Here is a 10,904-nt window from a genome sequence, read left to right as displayed (position 1 = left end):
GGAAATTCAGGCTCGTGTCTTCGTTTCCTTCATCCGTAAAATGGGGGCAACTTGAGACTCAGTCGCCACGCAATGGGGACTTGGCGAGGCCCCGCATCCCTCCGCATTCCCTTCCGGGACTTCCTCTCCCTGTCTTGCCCCGCCCCGGCATCGGTGACGCGCGCCTGTGATTGGCTGTCGGCCCGCCGTGAGGCAGCGGAAGGGGTTGCAGTGGCCATGGTGACGGGAGGCGGGGCGGCAGTCACCTAGGCCTGGACCTGCGGCGGAGGCTGCGCGCGCAGAGGGCCCGGCGGGGCGTAGAGGCCGGGCGGAAGAGTGACCGCTACGGGTATCCAAGGCGGGGCCTGGCGCGCAGGCGCTGACCCGACCTGGCAGTGAGCGGACCGCGGCCTTGGCTGAGAGGCCTTAACCCCGCAGGCCGCCGCGACCTGCATGCGAGTTGGGCCGCGGGCGGGATAGGAGCCTACTCGGGGCGGCGGCGATGGACGCCTTAGAAGAAGAGAGCTTTGCGCTGTCTTTGTGAGTAGCTCCGCCAGGGGGCAGGTGACTTGGGGACGGGGACAGCGGGCGTTTGCCCGGGCCTGACCCTATAAAACAGGTGTCGTTAGGGGCGGGGCAGGGTGGGGGCCGCCAAGGCGCCGTCCCAGCCCCAGACCTTCGTTTTGTAGAGTACTAAGGCCGCAGGTTTCAGGCCCCGCAGGACAGGAGTGCGAGGCGGGTGTCACCGTTGATCAACACCTCCATCACAATCCCCAGCCGCCAACCCTCAGCTGTCAGCAAAGCCTGGCGGGGTTGAGCTGCCGAGGCCCGGCCCCGCGCCCGAGGCCCTTCCACGCCTCCCTGGCCCCCGCCTCCCGGACTCCTGACCAAATGACCCCCCTGCCAGGTGTTTCACCCGTGCCGGGTTCATGCTCACAAGCAGACAGGTATGGGGTGATAGCGAAGAGCCTGGAGAACCAGTTTTTATTAAAGTGGAGTCATGACATTGAACGTTCATGTCACAAACGTGCCGAGTGTGTTTTCTTCTGTTTGGACTTACTAGATTAGACAGTCATTCTTATATTGTTGAAGATGGGTGATGGGAAGTTCGTTTTGCTTCTCTTTTTTTCTCTTGTGCATGTTTGAAAACGTCCATACTAAAACATTTTTTTAATGCATTATTTGAAATAGCACCTAATCCAGGCATGTTTTTCAGCTCCTCCGCCTCTGATGCAGAATTTGATGCTGTGGTTGGATATTTAGAGGACATTATCATGGGTAAGCTTTTAAGATACTGTTTTTAAGGACTTGCTTGCTTCTTCTTTAAGGACATTGAAATCAATTTGGAGAGTTAATTTTAAAAAGAGAAAACATCAAGCTGCCTGCAATTTTTAATGTAGCACAATGTAATACTTAAGTAAAGGCTTACTGGTTTGTCTTAGAAACAAACGGCCCAGTACTCCTGAAAACATCTAATAAGCATAGATTCAGAGGCCTGGAAGGGACTGACTCAGGTAATGGGGCCCCAGTAGTGTGGAGTTCTTTGCAAAACTATAGGAAATAATGATCTACTCTATTGCTTATGTAGGGTGAGAGCAATTTCATTTTTAGATAGTTTTGAGTTTTAACATTTTCATGCCATAAAACACTTAAAACCAGGCCAGGTGTGGTGGCTCACGCCTGTAATCCCAGCACTTTGGGAGGCTGAGGCAGGTGGATCACGAGGTCAGGAGATCAAGACCATCCTGGCTAACACGGTGAAACCCCGTCTCTACTAAAAATACAAAAAAATTAGCCAGACGTGGTGGCGGGCTCCTGTAGTCCCAGCTGCTCAGGAGGCTGAGGCAGGAGAACGTGAACCTGGGAGGCGGAGCTTGCAGTAAGCCGAGATCGCGCCACTGCATTCCAGCTTGGAGGCGACAGAGCGAGACTCCGTCTCAAAAAAAGAAAAAAGATACATAAAACCATAACCACAAGCACACATGGCCATAAAGAAAACAAAGTGTTAAGCTTCAGCTGGTTCTGTATTTTCCTAGGTTTTGAGTTCCTACTTGTGGATGTATTTGGGCATCCATGAAATCTGCTAAGTAACAGACAAGCAGTAACAGTCCCCAGAGGTTTAAGACAAGTATGTGGGAGGGGAAAACTTACATTTGAGAAATTCTGTTGACTTTAAGTTTTATGAGAATTAGGAAAAGAACACTGTTATTTGGTGGTGGTGGCTGTATGGCTTAATCCATTTAGTATGAAAATTACTGACCAGGCCGGGCATGGTGGCTTACACCTGTAATCCCAGCACTTTGGGAGGCCAAGGTGGGCGGATCACAAGTTCAGGAGATCAAGACCACGGTGAAACCCCGTCTCTACTAAAAATACCAAAAATTAGCCGGGCACGGTGGCGGGTGCCTGTAGTCCCAGCTGCTGGGGAGGCTGAGGCAGGATAATGGCATGAACCCGGGAGGGGAGCTTGTGGTGAGCAGAGATTGCGCCACTGCACTCGAGCCTGGATGACAGAGCGAGACTCCATCTCAAAAAAAAAGAAAAAAGAAAATTACTGACCAATGTTTTATACCTTCAGGTATAAAGGTTCATGCCCTTAACTCCTGAATATAGATGTTTCATCATTAAGTTTGTTTTCCATGTGGACTTGGGGATTTCTGGGGAATACTGAAGAATCCATTCAGTTATCTTGCCTATTATACCCTAGATGCTATGGGAAAATGAGCCTTCTGTGAGCCTACAGTATTTATCCCAAGGTCTAGGTCCTTTCTGAAACTTTCCTTTTATTTTTAGAAATAATCTATTCAGTTGTTAAGATTCCTTATTCCGGGCTGGGTACAGTGGCTCACACCTGTAATCCCAACACTTTGGGAGGCCAAAGCAGGTGGATTGCTTGAGTCTAGGAGTTCTTTTTTTTTTTGAGATGGAGTCTCGCTCTGTCGCCCAGGTTGGAGTGCAGTGGCCGGATCTCAGCTCACTGCAAGCTCCGCCTCCCGGGTTTACGCCATTCTCCTGCCTCAGCCTCCCGAGTAGCTGGGACTACAGGAGCCTGCCACCTCGCTCGGCTAGTTTTTTGTATTTTTTAGTAGAGACGGGGTTTCACCGTGTTGGCCAGGATGGTCTCGATCTCCTGACCTCGTGATCCGCCCGTCTCGGCCTCCCAAAGTGCTGGGATTACAGGCTTGAGCCACCGCGCTGGGCCGAGTCTAGGAGTTCAAGACCAGCCTAGGCACCATAGGGAGACCCTGTCTCAGTTAAAAATAAAAATAAAAAAAAAGATTCCCTCTTCCCTATCATTTATTAAGTGTTCACTATGAACTAATCTATTTACATGAATTCTCATCTAAATTCCACTTCCAATCGTATATGATAACTACTATAAACCATTCTTATTTTCCAGATAAATGAGAAGTTTATATGGGGTTTAGAGAAATTAAGTAACTTACCCAAGGTCACACAATTAGTAAGAGCTGAGATGCGATTTGAACCCAGACAGGCTAGCCTCTTTCAGACCCCATACTTTTAATCACTACAATGTTTCCACAGTTGCTTCTGAAGTTATATCAAAATAAGAGAGAACCAATCCATTCCTTTCCAGAAAAGTAATGTGAGGGAGTTCCCAAGCCACCCTGTGTGGATGTGGTTAAAATGGACTGAAGGATAGTGATGATCACTGCACAACAATGTGAACATACTTAAAGCCACTGAGCTGTGTGCTTCAACATTAAAATGATAAAAAAATAAATAAAAATAAATTTGTATATCTCACCACAATTTAAAAAGAAAACAGGGCTGGGCGTGGTGGCTCACACCTGTAATCCTAGCACTTTGGGAGGCTGAGGCAGGCAGCTCACCTGAGGTCAGGAGTTCGAGACCAGCCTGGCCAACATGATGAAATCCTGTGTCTACTAAAAATACAAAATTAGCCCAGCGAGGTGGCACACGCCTCTAATCCCAGCTACTCAGGAGGCTAAGGCAGTAGAATCTCTTGAACCCTGGAGGGGGAGGTTGCAGCGAACCAAAATTACACAGTTGCACTCCAGCCTGGGCAACAAGAATGAAACTCCAGCTCAAAAAAAAAAAAAAAAAGAAAGAAAAAGAAAACAGGATTGGTCTATTTCAGCATCAGGGTCCCATTTAATACCCTCTTAAAACATCAGCTTTCAGGCCGGGCGCGTTGGCTCAAGCCTGTAATCCCAGCACTTTGGGAGGCCGAGACGGGCGGATCACGAGGTCAGGAGATCGAGACCATCCTGGCTAACATGGTGAGACCCTGTCTCTACTACAAAATACAAAAATCTAGCCGGGCGAGGTGGCGGGCGCCTGTAGTCCCAGCTACTCCAGAGGCTGAGGCAGGAGAATGGCGTGAACCCGGGAGGCGGAGCTTGCAGTGAGCTGAGATCTGGCCACTGCACTCCAGCCTGGGCGACAGAGCGAGACTCCGTCTCAAAAAAAAAAAAAAAAAAATCAGCTTTCCTTCCAGAGACTGACCATTGAGAAAGTAGTACTGCTGACATAGATCCTGCCTACTTATAAATCATAATGGTTGGTAATCTCCATTAAAAAGAATAAAATTTCCCCATTGTGGTTCAGATGACGAGTTCCAGTTATTACAGAGAAATTTCATGGACAAGTACTACCTGGAGTTTGAAGACACAGAAGAGAATAAACTCACCTACACACCTATTTTTAATGAATACGTAAGTAGATTTCTATGTCTCCTACCAGGAGGTCAGAGTTTTAAAAATTTAAATTTAGAATCAAAAGACATTGAAATTTGCTGCTTTTTAAAATATGCCACCGGTACACTGCCAGGAATCCTCATTAGAATCTGGTTTAAGTTCATTTTCCTCTGCACAGCCTTTGGGGCTATTTTCCAAAAGGCTTTCAGGCAAATATTTGATTAGCTCATCAGCTTCTTATTTAAAAGAAGTTTGACCTGGGCTTGGTAGCACACCTGTAGTGCCAGCTATTTGGGAGGCTGAGGTGGAAGAATCACTTGCGCTCAGGAGTTTGAGACCAGCCTGGGCAACAAAGTAAGACCTCTTTATCTAAAAAAATATATAATAAATATAATAAATAAAGTTTGGCTTATCATAGTCCTGCTTTCAATCACAGTACATGAGTTCTTCATACTTTGCATTTGCATGCTTTTGACAAACCTTTCTGCTTTCACATACTCTTTCTTTCTTCTATATAATCCAGTCATATATGCATGACTATTAAGTAAAAGTGAAAACTGAGACCAGGATCACTAACTATTTGGTAGAAAAACCAAGACTGGAACCCAGGAACCTCAGCTCATCACCCTTGGGTCTCTACACTTTACCCTGAGGCCTCTTGCAGCCCCCTGGGATTCTGTCATCTAAGAATCCATTTCAGCCTCCAAGACTTTATTTTCTTAACACAGAAGCATGACATAAACAAACCTGCCCAGAAGGAACCTGTGACTGCCTCCATGTCCATATGTTCTGTTTACACAGATGCCCTCTACCTAGGAGGCAAAGCCTCCATTTATTGCATCCTGCACTGGGTTGTGGGTGTGGGCGCTGTGCTACTCACTGTCTCCACCTGTGTCAGAGCATTCACCCTGCTACAGCATCATTATCAGCTAATGCTTCTCTTCCACACCAGGCTGAGTTCTTCTCCAGGACAGGGGCTGTGTTTTGGTCCTCTTTGGTATCCTTGGCACTCAGTGTAGGTTGTGGCACACAGACCTCAGGAAATGTTTAGGAAGGGCTATAGGGCAGGCTTTCTGAAAAGAAGTCTTATTTTCCCAAAGTGTGGTCTCACCAAAATCCTTTCCACTGTTGCAGATTTCTTTGGTAGAAAAATATATTGAAGAACAGCTGCTGCAGCGGATTCCTGGGTTCAACATGGCAGCTTTCACCACAACATTACAGTGAGTTGAGCTTGCCTGATTTTTGTGTTTTGTTTTCTCACTTTCTTCCTTCCCTACGCTGACCAAAAGACCCTCTTGTTTTGTTTGTTTTCCTGTGCATGCCCTTGGTGGTTAGGTCCTGTGTAGGAAGCCCTCAAACCTTTTAATGAAATCTTGAAAAGACCAGGCACTGGCTCACACTTGTATTCTCAGTGCTTTGGGAGGCCAAGGGAGGAGGATCACTTGAGCCCAGGAGTTCAAGACCAGCCTGGGCAACATAGTGAGGCCCCAACTCTACAAAAAATGAATTAGTTAGGTGTGGTGTTGCATACCTGTCGGCCTAGCTACTCAGGAGGCTGAGACTGCAGGATCCCTTGAGCCCAGGAGTTCAAGGCTACAGTGAGCTATAATTGCACCCCTGTACTCCTGCCTGGGTGACACAGCAAGACCCAGTCTCTTAAAAAAAAAAAAAAAATGCAGGGGGTGGGGCTGGGGTGAGGGAAGGAAAAACAAAAGCAATCTTGAGGACTGTCTCATCATTCATTCACAAAACAGCCGTCTGTTCCATTTGCAGGCACCATAAGGATGAAGTGGCTGGTGACATATTCGACATGCTACTCACTTTCACAGATTTTCTGGCTTTTAAAGAAATGTTTTTGGACTACAGAGCAGTAAGTTACTACTGCCTATTTATTTAGCCACTTTGAGTCACTTAGAAAGTTCCAGGTAGAAATACTGAACACAAACCTCCCACACTTCCCCCATCATTCTCCCTTCAAACTGGCCAGTATCAGTCCAGCAGCTGATGAGGCATCAGAAGAATGAGCTGCTATTCTACCATGGCTAGGACCTTCTCATGTTTTCATGAACGAAGCCCCAGGTACCATCTTAGAATTCCTAATCAGAAGGACAGAACCCAAAAAGCAGGTCTCAGGTCTCATTCTGCCTTGCCTTTCTTTTTTTTCTTTGAGATAGAGTTTTGTTCTTGTCACCCAGGCTGGAGTGTAGTGGCACGATCTTGGCTCACTGGAACCTCTGCCTCCCAGGTTCAAGCAATTCTCCTGCCTCAGCCTCCCGAGTAGCTGGTACTACAGGCACCTGCCACCACGCCCAGCTAATTTTTGTATTTTTAGTAGAGATAGGGTTTCACCAGGTTGGCCAGGCTGGTCTCAAAACTCCTGAAGCATGGTCCACCTCGGCCTCCCAAAGTGTTGGGATTACAGGCGTGAGCCACTGCACCTGGCCCTGCCTTGCTTTTCTTACAATGCAAGCTCTTTATAAGAAAAATAGGAGACTGGATATGGTAACTCACACCTATAATCCCAGCACTTTGGGAAGCCGAGGCAGGCAGATGGCTTGAGCTCAGGAGTTTGAGACCAGCCAAGGAAACATGGCAAAACCCTATCTCTATGAAAAATACAAAAATTAGCTTGGTGTGCTGGTGTGCACCTATAGTCCCAGTCAGCTACTTGGGGGGCTGGGTGGGAGGACCGCTTGAGCCCAGAAGGTTGAGACTGCCGTGAGCTGTGATTGCCCCGCTGCAGTCCAGCCTGGGTGACAGAGGCAGACCTTGTGTCAAAAAAAAAGAAAAGAAAAAGAAATGGTGTTGGGTATGGTGCTGCATGCCTGTAGTCCCAGCTACTTGGAAGGCTGAGGCAGGAGAGTCACTTGAGCCTAGGAGTTTGGGGCTGTGTTGCACAGCAGTGATGCCTGTGAATAGCCACTGCACTTCAGCCTGGGCAACACAGCAAGACCCCTATCTAAAAAAAAAAGAAAGAAAGAAAGAAAAATGTTTTCCAGTGAAGGGAGGTACATTTTAAGAGTGTTACTTTTAGCCGGGCGCGGTGGCTCAAGCCTGTAATCCCAGCACTTTGGGAGGCCGAGACGGGCGGATCATGAGGTCAGGAGATCGAGACCATCCTGGCTAACATGGTGAAACCCCGTCTCTACGAAAAAATACAAAAAACTAGCCGGGCGAGGTGGCGGGCGCCTGTAGTCCCAGCTACGCGGGACGCTGAGGCAGGAGAATGGCGTGAACCCGGGAGGCGGAGCTTGCAGTGAGCTGAGATCTGGCCACTGCACTCCAGCCTGGGCGACAGAGCGAGACTCCGTCTCAAAAAAAAAAAAAAAAAAAAAGAGTGTACTTTTAGAATGACCAGGACCAGGCTGGACACAGTGGCTCATACTTACAATTCCAGCACTTTGGGAGGCCAAGGCAGGAGAATCACTCAAGCCCAGGAGTTCAAGACCAGCCTAAGTGACATACCAAGACCCTGTCTCTAGAAAAATAAAAAAGTTAGCCAGCTGTAGTGGTGCACACCTGTAGTCCTAGCTACTCAGGAGGCTGAGGCAGGAGGACCATTTGAGCACAGGAATTCCAGGCAGCAGTTAGCTATGATCAAGCCACTATGCTCCAGCCTGGGTGACAGAGCAAGACCCTACCTCTTTAAAAATAATAATAAAAAAAAATTAAGACTAGGGCAGGCCAGTATTGAGCAGAAATGCAGAATAACCCATAACCTGTGTTCCCTTCCTATGTACTCTGGAGGTCCACGTTCCCACCTTCAGCTCTGCCTTCGCCATATCAGAGGCAAGATTCCACGCCAGGGCTCTTTCTAGTCCTTCCTTTTGGTTGTTTTCTCATATAGGAAAAAGAAGGCCGAGGACTGGACTTAAGCAGTGGCTTAGTGGTGACTTCGTTGTGCAAATCATCTTCTGTGTCAGCTTCCCAGAACAATCTGCGGCACTAGGTCCTACCTCCAGCCAATGAATGGGATCATTCTGGATGTCACCAGCCCAATAGGCCCAGCTCATGATGACAGAACACATCTTGGAAAGACTGACTCTGTTATGTAACTCATTTATGTTAAGTATTGATAGGTCAAAACCAAAAAGACCTAACCCTCCTGGACCTATTTCTCCTGAAACACCTTCTTGTATTCATTAACCATAGTACTCTTCCCCTCCTCAAGTAGACACCACTCTCAGGAGCTTCTGGGTCACACGCCTCTGGAGCGAGCCCATGCCAAGCACTCCACCTGGGGGGTCCTTCCCCAGCATACCTGCTGGTGTGTATCCCACTGCCACCACCCTCTGTTCCAGCAGCCTCTGCATGAATCTTTGTGCACTTGCACCTCTTTTTCACATGGGTCACAGTTTCAGTACTTCAGCCGCAGTGGGGTTCCTGATGTTTATCTAGGGTGTTACTCAAGCCCAGCTTGAGATTTCGGAATCTCCTGTGATCACATCTTGTCTTGGCTGTAGGAATCAACAGAAAGAGATATCCTCTACATAAAAGCTCCATGTGAAAAGCTACTCCTAGTCTTAACATTTGCAGTCCTTGTGTCACTGTCTTCTGGTCCTGATGTAGTCCCACTGTTTCTAGATGTCTCTTTTAAGCATTATTTTTGGAAAAAAAAAAATATTTTTATAGATGAATACTCAGGCTAACCTAGTGGATGTGATCTTGGAACTTCCATGATTATCCACTTAAAGATCAAAGTATTATATGCTGTGTGCTTTTTAGGTGTTAGTACTGTGAAGGCAAAAACGCTTTCTACATTGGCATTCGTTCCTATTTTACTGGGCACCTATGAATGTATGCTGTGTGCTAGAAATAGGCTAAAACATTCTTAGAGCATGTTAGTATGTTTGCTGAAAATCCTTTCTGTATAAACCAGTTTGTAAGGTTCTCTGGGTTAGGTAGGGACTCTGCAGTTTCTTCCTGTCAAAATATCTCTTACTAAGATAGTGTTCCACTGTCCAGTCCAGCATGAGTAGCAGGTAGGGCACAGCTTTACTGGCTGTTTGTATGCTTTGGTTTAGTGCAATGTGTGGTAGATTACTTATCAGAAAACATATATGTCATCTCTAGAATGAAGAAAAAGCATAGTAGTTCAATTCCCAGTGTGTCCCTTTGATTTTTTTAATAGTAAAAATAATCTGTACTGACTTTTCACTTGGCCATTCTGGTTTTAAAGGAGAAGCTATAAGCTTTACATAAGCTCTGTTTTTCTGTACTGATGTGTCACTTATTAAATACTTTTGTACCATGATTAAAATTTGAGGTGTTTTGCAAGAACTACCATTCTCAATGAGTCATACTCTTTCTTTAAAGTAGCTACTGCCATCAGGTTATTATTGCTTTGGTCTTTTTTTTTGGCAGGGATGGGGGGAGCGGCTAGTCAAGTGAAGCAACGGGAGTAGAGAAGGAACAAAGAAATCTGCCACTGGTTGTGATCTATTAGTTATAAACACCACTGCACTCGCACCAGCCCGCTTTGGCCCTTTAAAATCATTCTCAGAGCCAGCTTTTCAAAATACCACCTCTCCTGGGCTTGCTTTTTCCCTTGCTTTGTCTATAAATGGGACTGTCCACCTCTCCTGGGCTTGCTTTTTCCCTTGCTTTGTCTATAAATGGGACTGTAATCCACTCGCCTCCCAAAGTGCTGGGATCACAGGTGTGAGCCACCATGCCTGGCTGGTTTTTCACCCTTTCTGCTCAGTAAAAAGGAGGCAAGTCTGTTGTCACTTAATATTATAAGTAGAAGTTCTGATTTATTTTAAAATAAACTAGCAGCCTGTCTCTCCATCCACAGACACTTAGACTGTGATGTCAGGTGCCACCTTTGATGGGGCTCCCACCTGGCCTGGGGTGAGGAAGCCCCAGTCCTCTTGCTTAGGACTCCTCCCCAATGAGAAGCAATAGTCACGCGAACTGCTGAGCCTTAGCATTGACTAAGCGCCTTTAATGATCCCCCGAAACAGGCTTTTTGATTCATGTCGGAAACATAAGAGGGGTGAGCTCTCCAACTTGCCTGCGATTTTGTTTTGCATTTAAGTGCACTGTCCTTGCTTAAAACCAAACTCTTATAACTTACTCCTGGAAGGACTAATTTATTATTCAAACTCGGAGAGACTTGAGAGTAAAACGTGATGCTATTAATATTTATACCAGGGCCAGGTGTGGTGGCTCACACCTATCTATAATCTCAGCACTTTGGGAGGCTGAGGCGGGAGGATCACTTGAAGCTGGGAGTTTTAC

The 10,904-nt window shown here is 46.8% G+C and overlaps 1 protein-coding gene across 2 annotated transcripts; it reads left to right on the top strand.

Moving 5' to 3' along the window:
- The first annotated feature begins 234 nt into the window (after nucleotides 1-234).
- Nucleotides 235-9,954, top strand: ARL2BP (ADP-ribosylation factor-like 2 binding protein). Of its 2 annotated transcripts, none has more exons than XM_011938850.1 (6): nucleotides 235-519; nucleotides 1,196-1,257; nucleotides 4,573-4,679; nucleotides 5,796-5,881; nucleotides 6,435-6,531; nucleotides 8,509-9,954. In XM_011938850.1, the coding sequence occupies exons 1-6, from the start codon at nucleotides 482-484 to the stop codon at nucleotides 8,608-8,610; spliced, it is 492 nt and encodes a 163-aa protein (XP_011794240.1). In that variant the 5' UTR covers nucleotides 235-481; the 3' UTR covers nucleotides 8,611-9,954. The 2 variants fall into 2 exon arrangements, with proteins under 2 accessions (XP_011794240.1, XP_011794239.1); XM_011938849.1 differs by having other exon boundaries at nucleotides 236-519; nucleotides 8,585-9,954.
- The last annotated feature ends 950 nt before the right edge of the window (nucleotides 9,955-10,904 follow it).

The sequence above is a fragment of the Colobus angolensis genome, unplaced genomic scaffold, assembly GCF_000951035.1.
Source record: "Colobus angolensis palliatus isolate OR3802 unplaced genomic scaffold, Cang.pa_1.0 Scaffold178, whole genome shotgun sequence".
Taxonomy (NCBI): domain Eukaryota; kingdom Metazoa; phylum Chordata; class Mammalia; order Primates; family Cercopithecidae; genus Colobus; species Colobus angolensis.
The sequence above is the reverse complement of the archived record's forward strand: the minus strand, read 5'-3'. Positions and strand labels throughout refer to the sequence as shown.

Coding starts and splice junctions, on each gene's coding strand:
- ARL2BP (XM_011938849.1), top strand. CDS start 482: ATGGACGCCTTAGAAGAAGAGAGCTTTGCGCTGTCTTT. Junction 520..1,195: donor GAGAGCTTTGCGCTGTCTTT/GTGAGTAGCTCC, acceptor CATGTTTTTCAG/CTCCTCCGCCTCTGATGCAG. Junction 4,680..5,795: donor CACCTATTTTTAATGAATAC/GTAAGTAGATTT, acceptor CCACTGTTGCAG/ATTTCTTTGGTAGAAAAATA.